At 39.9% G+C, this 20,334-nt stretch overlaps 1 protein-coding gene across 1 annotated transcript in view; it reads left to right on the forward strand.

The window, feature by feature from the left end:
- The window catches only part of rapgef5a (Rap guanine nucleotide exchange factor (GEF) 5a), a 48,343-nt gene that overhangs the window by 11,677 nt on the left and 16,332 nt on the right, over window positions 1-20,334 (forward strand). Inside the window, exons 3-9 of the mRNA XM_003444113.5 lie at window positions 2,217-2,323; window positions 2,925-3,046; window positions 5,558-5,735; window positions 11,189-11,270; window positions 11,412-11,460; window positions 11,596-11,669; window positions 15,078-15,257. Coding sequence (XP_003444161.2) covers window positions 2,217-2,323; window positions 2,925-3,046; window positions 5,558-5,735; window positions 11,189-11,270; window positions 11,412-11,460; window positions 11,596-11,669; window positions 15,078-15,257 — 792 coding nt within the window. The remainder of the gene's footprint in view (window positions 1-2,216; window positions 2,324-2,924; window positions 3,047-5,557; window positions 5,736-11,188; window positions 11,271-11,411; window positions 11,461-11,595; window positions 11,670-15,077; window positions 15,258-20,334) is intronic.

Consider the following 20,334-nt stretch of genomic DNA (forward strand, 5'->3'; position numbering starts at 1 on the left):
GACCTCAAAGCTTAAATATCACACAGGAGAAGTTTTCCTTTCAACACTGGGGAGAAAAGAGCCAAAGAAATAAAAAGTAAAGCGAAGAAATCAACATCTGAGGAGGAGCTGCAGTGTATTCAAAAGCAAATCTGTTACTTGTGCCAAAAAATGTTTCTACCTGCTGGGTTGTTTTGCCCCTCAGTACTTTGTATTTTTTATTGGCTGTATGTCATTATATACTTAATGAAAGTCTGCATACACAACATCTGATGTAGTGCCTAAAGCATTACAACACTGAAAACCTGCCCATGAACACCTATGCAAGGAGATCCTTGAAAGAAGGAGCTGCAGTCTTTGCCAGGCCATTTTAAATCTTGCTATGAAGTTTGTCTAACAAACACAAGGTGAAAACTAACTGAATGTGGTAACTGAAAGCTAGACTAATCAATAAACCTGGCGGATTAGTTTGGATGATGATGATTAGTCAGACAGTTACCACTGATCTCCACCTTGCAGCTCTCGAGCTTTGGGCCTCGTGAGTATGGATGAACTGAGGCTCTTCGTTTCGCAGGCTTTGATGACATTACCTTGCCCGCCCGCAATAATGATCAGAAATTCTGCTTCGAGTTTAGAAATTTCAGATTCTTCCTTCATAGTGTGATGAACAACCACGAGCTACTACCTTAAAGTTAAAGGGGTCCTGTTGTCTTTTTCTTTGCTTGTTTTGTTGTTTGTTTGTTTTTTGTCACAGTTGTGAATGTTCATACTAAACATGACCGAAGTTTCAGTTAATTAGGAAATTAACTCAGACTTCAAACCACTCTAGATGAAATGACAAGTGAACTTATGCCATAGCTCTACTCCTGCTGCAGTATTAGTTTGAATGTAATCAAACTTTCACACGGTGGTCACCTAATGGGTCCTCAGTTTCACAGTATTACCTTCATGCACACTACTTTAAGTTTCATCAAATTCTTGCTCCGGATGTACTGAACAATATTCAGTTCAAACCATTGGTGGCAGATCTTGATGTTAACAAGTTTTGCATAAAATGATAAAGAAAAAAACTTATTGAAACACCAAATGATGTGATAACTTGTTGAAATGTTGTCCTATTGGTTGGGTCCCACATTAGTAAGGCATGGTTGTTGCCTGTAATATGGTAATATGGTCAATGCTACGGCATGCTGGTGGATTTACATATTTCCATTCTTTATTTGGTCGTGGTTACTGTTGACCATGGACTCATAATACTCCTGAACCTTCATTTAGTTGTTAACTAAATTCAATTGTCTTTGATATGACAGTTTGTGCACTACACTTCACGCACAAGAATAACCTGAAACTTTGATGGAGCCTTTGTGAGCCTGATGAACTTGTCCAACACTGATGTTCTGGTTTTCTGCTCTAACCTTTGTATGATAATATTACCACAATTATTAAAGTTGCTGTTTACACCCAGGTCTGTCCAGGCACAGCATTAAACCTTGGTTATGAAATGTTAAAAGAACATTGATCTGTCCTAGTGGACTGTCTTTGTGAAAATTGGTTACTTTTATAGAATTTGTGAGTTCTAACCAAAAAGAGGTGAAAGTGATCTTGATTTTTTTAACCATCAAAACCTAATAAATTTCTCTTTGAGTCAAAGTGAAGAAATCCCCTCACGGTGTTCATGCGCTTCTCATCTTTTTATAATGCCATTATATGCATTATATATATAGGACTCTTCAGGTACCATGTGTACTGCCTAGTGACTTATCTATTATGAAAAACCTGTGTACACAGCAGCCACAAAGCTGCACTACATAAAAAAGATGGGATATGGACATAAAGAGAGTCTCTAATGTTGTAACATAATGTGAGTGGAGCCTCATCAGCTTCTAAGTGAGCCTTACTCTGCTGCATGTAAAAGGGAATATGAATAGAACAGAACAAACAGCCCATGTAACCAGCTTAATTGAAATACGGTCTTATTTACGGTAGCATCAATAGCAGGATTATTGCTGAGCGTGTAGACGGTCAATGTTCAGTTCCTCAGGGGGAAAGAAATCGAGCTGTCCTTGTGAGCCGGTCAATGACAGCTGCATGTAGCCACATTAGCTTGTGATACTTGAAAATTCATGTTTAAACCAATACTGAGATACGATTTTTGGCATTTAGTCCCTTTTTCTTGTTTTTAAGTTTGCAGGTTTTAAAATTATAACACTATTTTTATGTTATTGTTTGTATGTCAGTCTTGTTCCCAGAGTTTTCCATGCGCTGGTCGGGCTGTGAGGAATGCTTTCTTGTCACATGGACCATACCCAGCGAAGGACAAGATACACCTGGCCAGAATCATACGGTACGCTTGTCTCTGTCTATTTGTGTGTCTGTGTGCAGACCTGAATCGATGAGTCCAGTGAAGCATATACACCGACTCACAGTCACTCTTGTGCTCCATCCTTATTGGTCGCTCAACTTGTTTATGCTCTGTGGCGAACAAAGCAGGACGTAGATGTTTCGCAGTGAAGCACAAGGTAGTCTGGGAATACATGTACTATAATGGGGCACATTACACTGAAATGTATGTAAAATCCATCCAAACATCTTGGGAAAAATATAAATAGATACTCTTAATAATCATTGCACGTACAGTCAGACAAACGCGCTTAGAAGCACACATAGACGAGGAGTTTATTTGAGGGAAGGCAGATGGGAATAGTTCAGTGTTTTGGAGGAAAAGGCTTACAGAGAACTAATGAATAATCAATGGGTATTGACTAAATAAGAATGACAAACTGTGTGCCAAGGGAAGTGTGTGTGTGTGTGTGTGTGTGTGTGTGTGTGTGTGTGTGTGTGTGTGTGTGTGTGTGTGTGTGTGTGTGTGTGTGTGTGTATTATGCATGCTAACACTGTGTGGCCATATTTGTGTGCTGAAAATCTTCATTTGTGTATTTTAACAGGCGTAGCTATGTGGGAGTGGAGCTGGTGCAGTGGCTGTGTGAGCAATGTGTGTATGTGCGCTGTCGGACTACTGCTGTGCGTGTCTGGCAGGTGCTGCTGGAGCTGGGAGTCCTGCTGTCTGGTAAAAACACATACATGCACAAACACTGACCATGCCTGCGGAGTGTACTGCATTTTAACATTCACAGTCACCTTCAACAACAATCTACACATCTTTAGAGATACCAGCTCCAAACAAAACAAAGTAATATAAAAAGCTTCATTTTCTGCTTCAACCTGATTTTAAATTAAGATCTTGTCTAATGAAGATATTGGAATTAGCTCTCTGAGATAAAACTTGCAACAATTAAATTACACTGAAGCCCACAGTAACCCAGAATAATCTCAAGAATTATATTCCCCAAAACATCTCCCTGTTAACAACACCCTGCTAAGCACTGACACATCTACGAGTCTGTTAATCTAATATCAGACTGCTCCATTCATACCCCCCTGTGCCTGGGTGTAAGTGGACTAGTAACAGGGTAATATAAACATTTGTTTGCATTCTTCATCTTTGTAAATTCAGCTTTTAAAGGCAGTAAATGTTTCTTCAGAGGATGAACAGTTGTGTTCAGGTGCAGTTCATCAGTCTGGCTAATCCACAGTTACTCATAAAAGGACTTTAACTGTGTCTGCTGTGTCTCTGCTCATTAACTACAACTTAGAAGTGCTCATTTGTTTTTGTCAGCGCTAATTCAATATGAGGAAAAATTCACACACTTTGCAACTCTGCTAAAAATTCCACCTACACCATGTGTGACTTGAGTCCCTGTATCCAAGATATCTGGAATTGAATGAGTTTGTGATATTGACTTGAAAAATCAAAATGATGTCTCCAAATTTCTTCAAATGTTTTATGTATCTGTGGTGATATGGCATAAAATGTTCAGTTTTATCTTAACTCGCAGTCTTAAATAATCCTGCCAGGAATTCTTTGATCCAGATGTGGATTGACTTCAAACGGTATTCACTTCTAAACTGCCTCGAGCCAAATTTCTGGTTACATTTTCATGCAAATCTATACATAACTTTATGAGTAATCATGCTAACAAACAAACAGACAAACCAGACCAATCACACCTCCTCCTCTTTGGCGGAGGTAACAACTCACATGAAGGCATTGACTCACATCAGTACTTGTCTAGACTTCACTCTGTGTGGATTTCAATTGCTTTTCACCCACACAGAATACATTTACAGTGGGCGCAGTTGTTGTTTAAATAACTGTTAAACATAAAAATCAAATCAGCGTGGATTAAATAATTTTCTTTGTGGTGGTTGTTTTAAGAGTGTGACAGCCTTTTTTGTTTGTTTGATGCTTTCTTTTAGAAGGCTTTACCACTGTAGATATTATAATATATACACTTGCTGGCCACATTATTAGGGATCACTTACTGTTACCAGGTTGGACACCTATTTGCCTTCAGAACTGCCTTAATTTTTCATGGCACAGATTCAAGGTGCTGGAAACACTCCTCAGAGATTTTGGTCCAAGTTGACATGACAGCATCACAGTTGCTGCAGATTTGTTGGTTGCACATACACGATCCAAATTTACTGTTCAGCCACATCCCAAAGGTGCTCTATTGGACTGAGATCTGGTGGACATGATCAGAAACAAAACTAGAGTAGACTCTGGTGTTTCAACGATGCTCAGCTGGAACATAAGGAGCCCAAGCTCCAAATGCTCCAAAACCTCCACCAGCAGCTTAAACTGTTGACACAAGGCTGGATGGAGTCATGTTTTTTTTTCAATGTTGTAGCACAAATTGAAACTCGTCAGACCAGGCTACATTTTTTTGTTCAGGTTTGGTGAGTTTGTGTGAATTAGGCCTCAGTTTATTTCCTTGGCACTCGGTGTGGTCTTCTACTGCTGTGGCCCATGTGCAACTCAAGTTTCGATATGTTGTCTTCAGAGATGCTCTTCTGCATACCTTGCGTGTATTGAGTGGTTTTTTGAGTCATTGTTGGCTACCTATCAGCTTAAAGCACTCTTGTCTTTTTTTTTTTCCACCAACCTCGTATTTTTATCCAGAGAACTGCCACTCACTAAATATTTTCTCTTTCATGGCCATTTTCTGTAAACTCCAAAGATGGTTGTAGATCGATAGTTTCTGAAATACTCATTTCAGCCTTTCTGGCATCAACAACTGTGTCTCGTTGAAAGTCACTTAAATCAACTTCTCCAATTTGAGGCTGTTTTAAATTCAGTAGTTTAAAATGTGTACCTAATAAAGTGGCCACTGAGTGTATAATGTTTATTTCTACAATTGCACTAAATAATAATCAATAAACAGAACAGCAATGTGCCACATGGCAACTTCTTTTGAGAAATGCTTCAGCGCGTACCTGGCTGATTGATAGCTTTGATTGTGATTTAGGCATAACAATCTTTGATCATATTTATACACTTGAACTATAAATTATATATTACACGCTTAATGAGACGACATGGTTCGGATACAAAAGGAGGCAAAAAAGCCCCTTTGTGTTTTCCCCCTTTCAGCATGCTGCCAGCATATGTGCTTTAAAAGGTGCCATTGCTTCTCTTTCATCACAGTGTTTGTGTTTCTCTTTGTTGTCTCTCCAGTGGACCAGCGGGTGGTGTTTTCAGACTCCAACTCTTACTACCAGTTCAGCTTTGAGGAGTGTGACTCTCCCTCCTGTGAATTTCGTTACAATGAGGGGGAGTGGCCAGAGGCTGTTAAGCTCCTCCTACAACTCGCTCCATATGTCCAATTTCGCTCAGGAGGTGGAGCCAATAGTCCGTAAGTGTCCAATAAAATCTGATCATGTATGGATTTATAGAAAAGCACACTATGTATTGGAAAGATTATGTTGTAAAACTGAATCACTTAAAATTCATAAATAGTATTTTAAGTATTGGCCTCATATACTTTCTTGCAGATAAAATTTTGAATAAAAGATACAAGAATTCATGAATACTGATCAGGAATAACATTCATCATGATCCATGTTAGTGGGTGGACTATATAAGGGAACAAGGGAACATTTTGTCCTCAAAGTTGATCTCCTAAAAAAGCAGAAAAAATTGGAAAGTGTAAGGAATTGAGCGAGTTTGATGAGGCCCAAAATTGTCGTGGCGATTCTGCAGTCGTCCAAGTAAGGAACAGCGGTAAACCAGCGATATGGTCAAAGGTGGCCAAATGGTCACAAATGCACATGGGGAGCGAAGACTGAGTTGTGTGGTCCAATTCAACAGACGCATTACTGTAGGTCAAACTCCAAACAAATTTAGTGCTAGTTCTGATGGGAAGGTGGATGCCTGTCCTGATCCTGTCCTCAGTTTGAAAGTGCCAACAATGGGCATGTGAACATGCATGGGGCAATGAAAGAAAGTGGCCTGGTTTGATGAATCATGTGGATGGCCGGGTACGTGTGCGTTCCGGCACCAGGATGCACACGGAGGCAGTGTGAAGCTTTGGGCAACGTTCTGCTGGGAAACCTTGGGTCCTGGCATACATGCGGATGTTACTTTGACATGCACCACCTACCTAAGCATTGCAGATCATGTAGTTTGAGGTGTTGATTTTGTCCTCTAAACCCCCCAGATGTTAAGCCAGTCGAGGATATGGGGAACAAACGTGTCCGATCCATGGGGACCCCCACCTCACAACTTACAGGACTTAAAGGACACTAACATCTTTGTGACAGATACCACAGCTTCACTGACCTGAAGTGGAAGCTTGTTGCACTAATAAAATATCAAAGCTGAAGCGACAGGCTTCCGGTTTATATTTGTGATTGAGGTCATTTGTCTATTTGATGTACTGTGCAAAGAGACATGTGACTGTGTTTGATTTGGCGGAAATGTTGCAATCCTTGCAAGTACATATCTGACCTTGCAACTCAAATACACACGCTGTCTAAGATTTTCCTCAAATCCCAACAAGGAACTTAATCTCTATTCACTGTTTCAAATCCCCAATCTGCTTATGTGAGAGACGCATCCAGTTGCTGGCGCACACACCTCCGCATCCCTAGAAGAAATGAGCCATCGCCTTTGCACACAATCTGATGCATGATGCGATCGCTCAAATATGCGAGATGAGCTCTGATGCACGCTTACGCAAACAAAAACAAATATGCAGAGTGGTGTCATCCAGAGTTCCCTGCTTTGTTGCTCCGTGTGTGGGGTTCCTGCAGAGGTGTCAGTCAGACAAAAGCAGGGACCAGTGTGTGTTTGTGCGAAGGAACAAGGGAACGTGCCAAGGAAATTCTGAGTAACAACATCAAAAGGTGCATTTAGAGACACTAGAGAGACAAAAAGACAGTCGGGGGGAATTGAATGTCATATTTGAATGTGACTCTCATGTATTGTATTGTAAGTACGGTTATTTTCCATGCATAATAATGCATGACATGTGCACTTAGAGTCCTACCAGGTGCTGGAAGAGTTTATTAATTTGATTTAAGAAAGAAAAAGTAATATATAATTTATTCCATATTTAACATGCTGAATCACCCATTTATATTTAAAAGACTGTAAATATGTCTGTCCTAAGAATCAATATGGATGTAGTGCCATATTGGCTCAAATAGATTGTAGATTTTCTTTTGGAAACTGCATCTGAATAAAATGAAGCCATTTCGTTTTTTTATAGACCAGACAGAAATGAGATTTTCCATTCAGGATTCTCGCACTGCTACTTTGTGTCTGTCTTTGACTGTTGAGCCATTTCTCTGCAGGCTCTTTCTCTCTGTCTTCCTCTCTTTCTTACATCCTCCGCCCCTCTTAGAGAATATTTGTAGCTGTTCTCAAAAATAGCTGATGTTACTCTATTAGTTGCTTCAAAGTGAGCTGATGAATTGTTAAATATGTGACTCAGTTGATGTTGATTCTCTTTGTAACTGTAATAAAACATCACCTAACATTATGCATATTTAAAAAAAATTGCTGCAGCAAAATTTAAATTGCAGTCTGCTGTGACTGCCTCCCATGAACCGTTGCGTCAGGTGTCTTAGTGTTTAATCTAACAAGAGAACAATTAAAACGATAGTGGCTGCACAGCCTGAGCTGACCATTGAGTGATTGCTGCTTCAGTAAAGCAAAAGAAGGACACGTCTCTAATTAAATGGGCTTGCTCTGGTGCATCATGTGTAGAAGAGGTTTACTACTTTCATTCAATATTATTCAGTTAACGCCAACACTGTCAGTCTGTCTCCAAGGACCTCTGCGTCTCAGCAACATGACACGCTCTCAGGCACATTTTCATCACTGCGATTTGTCAGTTCATTGTTAGTTTTCACTGTTATAAATTGACAGGAATGTCATGGTTTCAGGCAGATTGCAAGTTTAAACTTCATGCATCTAAGCGACGTGAGCGAATCCAATATTGTCGTACAAGAATCTTTCTTTGATTAAGTCAGTGAAGTTTTAATTTAATTAGCTTTTTTTTTTTTTACAACAGCAATAAAAAAATAGAGACTGGCATCATTCTTTCAAATGCTTTACCTCACATTACATAAAGAGTAAATCTTGCTTATATAGAAACATACAGAAGAATAACGTTTAGTTTCAGTGATTTGTCTTGGCTACTCTAGATGTGAACATCAATATATCTCATGCACTGAATATCAACTGCATATAACTGCCAAATCCCATGACACAGAGACATGCATATGAGCATCTTCCCAGTGTGATGTAACTCAGTATAATAAGCTCTGCTACATTTACATTTGAGGATTTAAACTAAACATTACCTTTTGAATATTATGGAGTGCATTACAAGAGCAACTCTACACTACAGTAGTTTAACAATTTACACAATATTGTGTCAACTGCTTAAAAAGTTAATAAGCTGAGATCACAAGCAACACTAAAAGTGACAAAAGGAGGAAATGTTTCAAAAATAACAATTTATTAGACACTGGATCCTCTCTTATCCCACATGACACTGTATTTCATATACTGTAACCCATAGTCCATATACACACTTTACTGTGTGATGTATGAGGTGTTTGTCAATAACAATTATTTTGCTGGTTTCCCCTTCTGTGGAAAAACGCTGTTCTCTGCATTGTGCAGGAGAGGCAGACTTGCCAGGAGCTAAAATATGCCACCGTTCGCCTGAGAGGGGAAAACGTACTTGCTTGCTTTGCATAGTCCTCTGGTATACAGTAGACGATCTGTTTCCCTCTCTATTTTAATAGGGAGGCGAGTAAAGCCAAAAAAGCCGGTCTCGCAGAATAGCGAAGGATTTTAGCAAGAGAGGAGCGTATTCCAGAGAACACGTCCTCCTTATGATTCACACTCAGTCTGTCGCAGTTTGTTAAAAAGGCTTTATTTCTTTGTTAGACTGGCAAAATGCAGGTCATGGCTACATGCGTGTACGTAATGTCTATGTTATGTAGTTGTATTATTCTGACTGAAGAACTTTGTGTCAAAGATGTGTTTGGCAAAAAACATGACTGCTCTTTGTGCCGTGCACTCTGATACAATTTGAACAAGGAGGTGACCCATCATCATAATCTCGTATCAGTTTCTGCTTTGTGTTGTTTAATGACCGGTGACACACCTCCTACTGCACCTCTTTTTCAGCTCTGGTGCATTCAGGCTCATGGTGAGTCACCAAAGTACCAAATGATCAACAGCAAACAAAATTAAGGACACTGTTTGTAATAAATTTAGCATTTATCATGGCTCAGAATAGACTTCGTTTTGTAATGGGCTTCTAGATTTTATGGGTAATAAAAATGTAAAGTATGAAACAAACAAAAATGAATAATTTGCTCTAATTGTTCCACTGAGTTTGTTAACAGAAACTAGTAATTCTGACCAATTACGCTTTAAGGAAAGGTTTTCACTCCTTCCAGGCATCTGATGTCCTGCCTGCCTCTGTCTCTCTCTGTCCGTGCCAAAGCTGAAGTGTCAGGCTGAAGGCTATGCGTTATCACCATCTCTCCTGCTTCTGCATCTACCATTCCCTTATCAGATTACAGTGTAGACACACACACAAGCACAAATGCACACACACACAGCCACACAGGGCTTCATCTTCTTTCCTCTACAACTATTACAAGTGCCTACGGCACCTGTTGATAAAATCCAAATTGTATGCAAATTGGGGCATATGTGTGAGTGTGTGTGTATGTGCGTGAGTGTGTGTGTGTGTGTGTGCTAGAGGCAGAGAGAATATATGTGTGGGTGAGGCAGTATGTGGGAGTCCAATCCAAACAGTGGTTTTGTAAGAGAACATATTAGATGAGGGGCCCTCGGGTGCAGTCTGTCGCTACTGAAGGCAAACTCAGTGCAATCTTGTATTATTACTGAGTTATACTGCAGAGTTTACCCCAAAACAACCGCCTGTTTACACAAAACACACATACACACACACACACAAATGAAGTTAAACCTAAATATATTCACAGAGCACTTTTAGAAAAAAACCCTCAACAAGAGCTGCACATATATATGTTGTGAACCGATGTACTCACTGCCAGTACCCACACACACACACACACACACACACACACACACACACACACACACACACACACACACACACACACACACACACACACACTAGGCCACTCTAACTTCAACAGAAGGGTGTGTCTCAGAGCTATTTTGCATAAACCACATGAAAAAGAGAAAGGGCTGATGAGAAGTTCCTAATACAAAAACATGCAGACCCTGAGGAACTATAAAGACAGGATGGTAACTCAGATGGGCAGGTACAACTTTAGGGAATAAGAATTTCCCCCCCGATTTCACCTTAACAGTCTTGTTTTCATTTAATTTTCATTAAAAATGTTTAGCATTCATAATCAGCTTTATTGAACAATTATGTCAGAAATTCTATTTAATTGTAATTGGCAACTTTGAATACAGGTAAAACAAGGTCACGAAAAATTCTTGTGCACTTTCACGTCATTTTACAATGAGATTTCTCATCGGTTGGTGTTTGAGAACTTGTTGTGCCACCTTAATGAAGTCACTGTAAAATTATAATATAATAAGGTTCCACCACAACAAAGTCAGCTTATTTAATTTAGGAAATAGGAAAGTGCTGATGTACCAATATCGCTGCTATTCAGACGAATAGAACCAATTTGGATCTGGCTGTAGTTCTTTTCTTATTAGACCAGGGGGCAGTGTAGTGAGGACTTTAAGAAGAAACTTTTGTCATTGTGGGGTGTTTTATTTAAACTTTATGAACCAGTTAGTTACCAGTAAAGGTGTTTCTGTCTCTCCAAGGTCAGAGGAAGACTCTGAAGGCAACAGGGACATCTGCAGTGAGATCCTTCAGATGAAAGCTCTTGAGAGACTCACTTCTACGGTCAGTGTGGCAGTATCATCATCCAATGAGATAAACACATAATCCTGAAGCTGAAAAGTGAAAACTGGATTGTGTTATAGTTCACCAGATATGTTTGTGTATGTTTTTGTGGTGTAACATCTTCAATCTTCTTTCTTATAGGTTCAAAGTGAGTTGGCGGCTGCTCTTGCGCGAAAGACACGTAAAGCTTGTAAGTACATTTAGTTGATGCGTATGTGTGTGTGTTACCTTTTCAGCGTTTCCACTGTGAGAAGACAGAATGAAAAGGACAATGTCATGTTGTAAGAAGAAACGCGTTAATGTGCTGCTGTTTGATTGGTTACAGTGTCAGAGCAGGACTCTGAGACAGCAGAGACGAGCCACCAGGAGCCTCGAACGCCCAGCGAGGAGAGCAGTCCGGTAACACACAGAGACAAAAACGTCTTTAACCCCCCTTTTTTTCTTTTAACCATAGTCTTGTCCATCAATTAATTTTTCAAAGTTCATTTCATTTAAAAAAGAAATCTGTTCCTTCGACAGTTTGCACTTGCCTGAAGTACACCTACAGCCGAATCAGTTTGCGTTCTTGTTGCATTACTCTTAAGAAGCTATTTCAGTGTCTAAATAGGGCACAGTAAACACATTCTAGTAGCTCTTGCAACCCTAATGCAACAACACAAAGTCTCCGCTCAAACACAGATCCCCTCCAACATGAAGAGATAAAAATGATAATTGTTTTGCTCGATTTATTTTTTTCTCTTAAAGGTTGCAGGTTGAATTTATGTAGTGGTACACGTGGTTGAATGTAGAAAACAGGGTCAGAGCAGAGGGAGCTCTACATAGTTTGGTCCCGACTATGTAGAGCCAGAACTTCTTTCTCTCTATCAATTATTCATTCTGTGGATACACCGGAGAAATGAAGAAAGAGCAGGAAAACGGGAGGAAGAACAGCATTTAAACACAATTACACACATATAGTAATGTGTACGGATGGGTGACAGATTAAAGGAAAATCCATATAGCGTCGTAGTGAGGTGCTGGGTCATCATGCACCACTAGAATAGCTTCAGTGCTTTTTAGCATTGGTGTTTCTTCCTGTGGAGGAAGAAACATCATTCTTCTGAAGGTTATTCCCTAGTTGGTATTTTGATGATGGTGGTTTAGAGCACTGTCTAAGGCTGGGATTATACGTGCTTGAAGACATGCACTTGGACAGCTGCAGATATCACAAAGAAGTAGTTGTTGTCAAGTTTGCCTGGAGGATGCAAGTGTAGTTTGTAGATAGTACAGTTTGATACAACTAGTTTGTGTGGTCACGACAATTTGAGGGCATGTGAAAGTGCATGGTGAGCTGTTCACCCTCTCATAATAAATATGTGTGTCTATCAAATGCTAAAAATACATTAGCCTGACATCTTGGTCCTAAGCCTCTCCTAGGTGGGATCATCTGGGGTGACTGCAAAGGCCGTAGCATATTAGGCTTGTAATATTGGTAATCAGATAATCATTTAGTGACCATTCGTGCCCCATGCATAGAGACATTCTGGAGGAGACTACTGCAGTCAAGAGAGAAATGCTTCATCATAGTAAAAAGGCACTTTGTATTGACCCATCCCTCCTAGATGTACATAAACTATTTCATACACAGAGCCAACGGATCACTTCACATTTTACTTCCACTTTTTAGTTTTTGGCTTGTTGCACTTCAGCTTGTTTTGATGCCTTGTGATGTGTTAGATGTCTCTATTATTTTCACTTTAAACGATGATCAAAAAATTTAGAGGACTAAAGCAGATAAAGTATTCTTTAAAGAGTCAAAATGAGAGAAAATGTTTAAACATATTTATATCTTGCTTCTGACTGCAGCAATTCTATTAGAACTTCTTCAGTTCACCAGATGTTGTTAGTATGTGTTTGTGTTGTGCTGTTGTAGCTCAGTTGTTGCTCCTCTGTGGACTTTTATATTTCACATATACTGAAAAGCTAATTGACAGTGACATGTTCTTTTTACTCTCTTGATCCCTCCTTTTAAATATCAATCCACAAAGTCTAACCGCATAGTGTTATTTTGTTTGAATATGTCATGTTATCTGGATTTTGGCAGCTTGGAAGTGAGTTCTGGCTAACATAGTAAGCTATTTATGAGACAAGCTCAAATTTTCATATTTGTTTTGTTGGCCGAGGAAAAGAGAAAATATCCAAATGAGCCCAAACACATTGTGAATTCAGCCGCTTCGAAGTAGAGCTGTTCTTAACGAGGAATCGTCTGCTCCACTCTCATTCCTCATTCTGCCTCTCACTGACTACAAACGCATTAAACTAGTTTTGCTTTAATTACCAGGAACAAATGAAGTGCATAATTTAAATGAATTAGAGTCATTTGCAAATGAATATAGGCACTAATGTACATTTACAAGTAAATGATGTAGGACTCCTCACTGTGTTGGTACAGTTGTGAATGCTGTGGAAACTGCTATGCAACCCAGGTGGATACAGCGAATAGTGAATCTGATCCAGACATTACATTGATCCTGCAGGAGCAGTTTAGGAGCTGCTGCAGACTGTAGTGGTAACATAGGTGTTACATGTTACAATAAACAAGTACAACTGCAAAATGTAGTAGGATAACAATGTCAATTTCAACTTTCATTTCCTTTGGCGTACAATTTCTTTTTTTAACCTATGCAGATATTTTGTTAAACTCAAAAGGCACTAAAATATAGTGCTTTCTAATTTAGCTTAAACACTTGAAGATCATAGAAAAATTAAAGCGACTCAAAGAAACAGGCAGACAATTCAAGTACACGCAGTCGACAACGTTTTATCTTGGTGTGTCTTTGACAGGAAGCTGAAAGCAGGTTTGCAGGAAGTAGTAAGGGACATGGCACAGGGGTTGTGATATAATGTCTATGTGTACGTGGCTATTCTGCCAGATAAGTGGTGCCATTGGGGGAAGGGGGGTGTTTTCCTAGTAAACAAAAATGAGCGATGTTCTACAGGGGTGTGTGTTACCCTCTATTGGAACATGGCACCGTGGGATAGTTGAGCCCACAGGAAAGGATACCCACCCACCCCCAGCCAAATGAAACATACCCCCCTCCCCTTTCTATCTCTCTTCCAAGGAAAATAAACAGACCAGGCTACCAGCCACTGGTGATAACCATCATACTAGCACCCTGGGGAGCACACTCACACAGTAATGTTTTCTATTGTCAGGTATATCTAGGGACAGAAGCACTCGTTTCTCCAGAATCCTTGAGCTATTTCAGGGAAATATGTTCCTGTTTCGTTTTCCTTTTTTAAGACCAAAGTGTTATACATTCCTTTTCATCCGCTTTTTTATTTTATCTGCTTGCTAGACTACCAGGACAGTAGCAGATTTCTGTACTGACTATAGAGGGGAGGAGACAGACAACACACTTGCACCCTAGCACACTATTCTCACACAGACACCCACTCCCGCCCACTTATACTACTAATCACACACTCTCACTCCTTCTCCGCCAGATCCTCTGACACAGAGCAGTCAGACTGAGACAAAGAGGAGTTCAACAGATAAAAAGGAATTAGTGACTGTAATAGATAGAAAAGAATAAAGAGACAAGTAATAATAACAGGGAGAACGAGATTAGATAGAGAGAGCTAGGATTACCACATTTTCTTATCCTACTCACATGGCTATATAGGGGCAACAGAAAACTTCTCCTAGTGTGTTTCTGGATTGTGACTCAACTTTGTTGACCTCCATTCATCAAACATACTCTGAGTGTTTCTACAATGTCTTGGGACTGCGGGCTGAGATATGTCTTCATGCCTCCTGTGTTGCAGCTGGGAGGTGTGTGTGCTTTGCGGGACAGCAGCAGCAGCGGCGGTGGAGGGATGGGCACCGTGTGCGGCCGTGAGGAGCTAACCAGCCGGCTCGGGCTGGAGGCCGTTCAGCGGCTGGCCAAAGACGGCTGTCGGCTGCTGCAGAACCACAACTACCGTCTACCCGACAGGAACCAGGCGGTGAGTAGAGAGTGCTATAGTTTGATATTATAGTACATCTTATAATATCGGCAGGATTGCTGACGTTGTCTTGTGAACTCCTACCATGTAATCTGCAGACAGAGTTGTGGCTGCATGCTCAGTGTGAGTGGAGAGTAATGGACGTCATGTGGTTAATGCTGTCATTACTGTCATCATTTTTAAGCAGGCACACACACACACCTCAGGTCAGAGTTACTCATGGATTCAGGTCAGGGATCATGCGAGTAAATCCTCCTCAGCACCATCATTATTGGTGGTTCTGTCCACCTAAGGGATAGGCACGCATGCATGCATGTATTTTCCAGCACGCCTGGCCTTTTTAGGCCTTTTCTCAGTACATGAGGGCACAATTCTGCACTGACATGCACACGCCAACTAAAGTTATCACTGAAGACGCCCAGAGCTTGGCTTCATTCAGATCACTTTACTTTAAACATACACCAGTTCTGTAGCTCATCTAATGTGGGTGTTAATAATGGCTTAGTGCATCGTGATCTCATACTCTTTTTACACGCTGTCAAGTACTGTGTGTGTGCGTGCGGATGTGTGTGTGTGTCAGTTTGCTGGCTAGAGCTTATAATCATTCGTGGGCGCTTGCATGTGTATGTTCATGTGCTGCTTGCCCTGTGGCAGGCTGAGTCAGAGTGGGCTGATAATGAGCGGGGTGTTAGTGAAGCATTGTACTGTATAATCCTGCTCTACAGTACACCTGAGGGCCGGAAACGAAGGAAATGCAGTCACATTTCACCCTGCATCACCGTGGTTGTGTCTGTTTGAGTCTGACTGAAGCCCAGCCTTGGGGATTTTCTAAAGTGTGCATAAATTTAGTTTCATTTCTTGAAAACGTACACAATAAAAATGTACTGTATTTTACAAGAGCATTGCTGCTTTATCATGTTTTATATTAAAGGAGGGATGCAAGAGAGAGATCAACTAGACTCCTACCTAATCATTGTGCTCTAAACTTTTAGGTATAAATATCATTATATCTGTATTTAGACTCTTGAAGGGTTTATCTCATGTAACATAAATCTGAGCAAGTATAGCTTTAAGTTCCTGTAAGTAGTTTAAGTTACATGTGGATAAACCTTCTGTCTCTTGCCCTGAGACAGCTGGAATAGGCTCCAGTCCCCTTTATGACCCTGAATAAGATAAGCGTTAAAGAAATTGGATGGGTTGAAGATTAAACTTTTCTTCGTATTCGTCTGTAAATCATCACAAGCGATGACGGGTGATGATTCACAACAAGTAGTTGCATCCATTTATATGAGGATTATTCAAATACTTCAAGCACATTTTCTTTATGAATTATTAGTAGAACTGCAAGCAGATGTTTATAAGATTATATGCAAGTATGTTATGTGTGGTTGGTACAAAGATAACATGATATAATCAGGAAACAATATTTTATCTAAGTAATATGCTTAAATAAAGGCGCTGGGAGAAATTCATGGTAAAAACTTCCTACATGGAACGCCCATGTAGTTTATTGATCCTGCAGTCGTGCCCATTTTTTACTTTGTCAGAGTAAACAGAACATTGTTTGGTTATTCCAGGATGTCAAACAGAAGATTTCTTTACATAAATGACGCATCAGCACTGAAAGCATTTTTTCTCTACAAAGTATAATTTACATTTAAGGTGCCTTATCAACAAAATCTTGTTGAAAAGAAAAGTGCACTTGTTCTTATACCAGAACACAAGAACACAAGGTGCGTTACTGGCCACATTTCTTATTTGATTTATCCCTGCCTTTAATATTATAGCATAAAAGTGTGGTGTGACATCCCCAGGTGTTGCTGTACAGCACTACAGTGCAAGCAGTTTAAACTACATGTGACCAATACGTGTGTCAGTTTTAAGCCACACAACATAATAAATGAGTAAAAACATATTTTGAAACAAAGATGCTTTGCTATCTTGATTTAACTCAGTTGGCCTTTTATTCGTAGGTGTTATTATTTCAGCTCATCGTTCAGCTTAGGCTGCAGAATTTAGCAGAAACCAAAGCTAGACGACCAGCTCGATACACAACAGAAACCATTCTCCTTTTACTGGGTTGTCATGGTGATTTTCTTTTTTTTTTGTAACAGATAAGCTCTGACAAACCAGTGTGGGCTGTTTCCATAGTGATTTAACTCCTGTGTCATTGCATTGCTTTGGGTTTTTCCATTTCTCAATAGTCATTTCTGACTTGCATTTTTGTTACTCTTCCACATTTAATCAGCATCAGAAGTTTCGAGAGGTCCACCTACACAAAGGGTTCGTTAATGCTTTATGTGTGTCCCACTATGTGTGGTTGCACATACTATCTGTGTGCTGCTGACTTAAAAGCATTGTGTGTTATACTCTTATCCATTATTTCCAGGAATCAGGCACAGAGCTATCATAACAAAGATATGGCTTGGCCAGTGTTGACACACACATACATTAGTAGGAACAGGAAAGGAACAGAGAGTGCTTCCTTTAGGCTTTGCATGGGCATCCACCTTTCCTCTGAACAATATTACGTCATGCTGTGTGTCTGTGTGTGACTAACTGATAGAAACAGTGAGGGTAAAAGAGACTTTCAAATCCTGTACAAAGCTATATTTATATAATATATAAATCCTTCATTTTTCACACTCAGATTTAACTCTTTGACCCTGTGACGAGTGCAGCGTGTCCCCAGGTTTCCGAGCTTTCTATTTTCTGTTTCGACTTCTCAAACCTTTCGAGCATGAAGTCTGCACAATTTGGAGACAGACGGGGGGCGAGGGAGCGGGGGGACAGGAAAAATTGGGTGAACGCAGGAGAGCTGGAAGTACAAATGGTTTGAGGAAGGAGCAACAAGAACAGGAGGAAACGGACCGATACACCTGTTAGCAGAGAACAAGTGACTGTCTAAAGAAATGTCAGAAGCTTTTTTCATGCCTTTGAGACATTTCAGAAATGTCATGTCCACAGTTTTTACCTACAGTTTTTTTTATCTATACATTAGTGGTTGTTATGTTGCTGTTATTAGTAGACAGTAAAGTAAAAAGACATTGAAACAGATCCATTATTTATTTGTAAAGCTCTCTCTTTGTCATTGATGTGTAACTGCCTGAAATCCCCTTTTTTCCTTTCATATCAGATGTTTTGCTAAAACGCACGGCAGCTTGATTAAAATGTTTCTGTTTTTTGTCTTTTGTAAATGTTGCTTTCTCCCACACTCCTCTGTGTCCCTCACTTTACTTCCCAGGCTCTTTCCTTTCATCTATCGTTCCTTTTTTGTTCTCACTGTCTTTCTCTATTGCATAACTTTCTGACCTATCCTCTCCACAAGTGCCCTTTTGTATATTTTTACTTTTTCATGCCTCTGAGTCTTTTCCATGGCTACATTAAACGTTTTTTCTTGCATTTTGCCGTTTGCACTTCGTTCTTACGGCGTAAACACGTATGTGAGGTGTCGTGTGCATGTTACTTATTGTCCAAGTGTTAATGCTGCAAGTTTCACTTTGCTGCATTTTCTGAAAGCTTTTTGATCTTGAATGTGTGTGTGTGTGTTGTCTCACTGCCTTCCTCCATTCTTGGCTCAGAGTTGTTTTCCTTGGCATCTGTGTAAAGAATGTAAGTGTTGTCGGAAAGATCAACCGCTTTCTACTGAATCAGGAAGGCAGAACATTTTCTTCTCCTTTGTTTTTACAGTAGTTGTAATTGGTTACATAATGGGTCTCTTTTTTTTAAAGTGTATTTCTAGAGCACTTTATTATATATCTGATGGTGCAGAGTGACAGGAAGAGTCAACACAGATAGAGAAGGGGGACTCGTGATAAAGCCGATCCCAGTCTCTGTTCAGTGGCGTGTCCCCTTTAGACCCTTAGGCCACCAAACTTGTTATCTCGGCACCACATCAGGGTCGCTGGGCGCGGTGTCTGTGCCAGGCCATTATGTGATTAATGATGTTTTGTCAGATGAGCTGTCACTGCTTTGCTAATATCCTTTTTGCATTTTTGTGTTGTTAACCCTTCTGTATGATTATTTTTAGCATGTTATAGAGGAAATTAAACATCATGTCATTAGGACTATGTCCTTTTACGAAAGTCCCTGTTCTCTACAGGTGGATGGTGTTTTTGTCTGCTTTTCCGGTCTGTGAATTCAACTCAGTTTAGTGTTTGTGTTTATCTCCAAATTTAGATAAAGTTTAGCCCTAGGGGATTTCAGAGTTGCATTCCTTGCTATTTTGGTATGAATGTTTTGGGCCTGACAAGAGTTAGGGGGTGGTGCTCAAGTTTCTTCTGTATAGAATAATTATATCAAAGTTATTACGTTGCTAAGTGTTTTGGGGGTCTTAAGGTAACACTTAATGTTATATAAAGTAGAAGAACTAAGCAAAAAATCCCCCAAAAAACAGTGCAATGAAATATTTATTTTCATGTTGGCTTATCACAGTACGAGCTCTAAACGTGGACGTGTGAGGGTTGAATACCTCTGGTTTTGTCTGTTCAGGTGCTCAGCCAAGATAGAGTCTACTATTCTAACATGTTGGAGGGGGTGTAAAGGTACCATCAACCAGCAATTATCATTCCTTTAGAAAAAGAATTAGACACGCTACAGTACACTGGATGTGATGGCTGCTGCTGCACATCTGTGTCACACTCCCATAGAATATGAATCACTGAAACATGTCTGCACACAAACACCTCTACACACGCACACACAACACTTTGGGCATATTGTTTTGTCTGACACAAGTCAGATCCCACCTGCTGTCTCTTGGGATCAGACTGATCCTTTCATCATACAATACCAGAGATGGTGTATGTCTGTGTGTTGCTCTCTGCTTCTCTGCAAACTTGTCTCAGTTCTTTTCCTAAATGTTATACAGGTATGTGTGTTTGTGATTTCAATCAGCTTCAGCTGAAATCTCTATATTTTCACTTTAGATACAGATCGTTGCAAAAGCAGTTACTATCTAGTGCGTTGTTCACACTTTTATGAAGCGTAGCATATTTTTTTAGTTCTGGTTAGTGTTGTTTTCAGAGGTTTGGTTTATTTTTTATCAGTCAGTGGAAATGTTACATCTAAATTGTTA

This window comes from Oreochromis niloticus, linkage group LG22 (genome assembly GCF_001858045.2).
Source record: "Oreochromis niloticus isolate F11D_XX linkage group LG22, O_niloticus_UMD_NMBU, whole genome shotgun sequence".
Lineage (NCBI taxonomy): Eukaryota > Metazoa > Chordata > Actinopteri > Cichliformes > Cichlidae > Oreochromis > Oreochromis niloticus.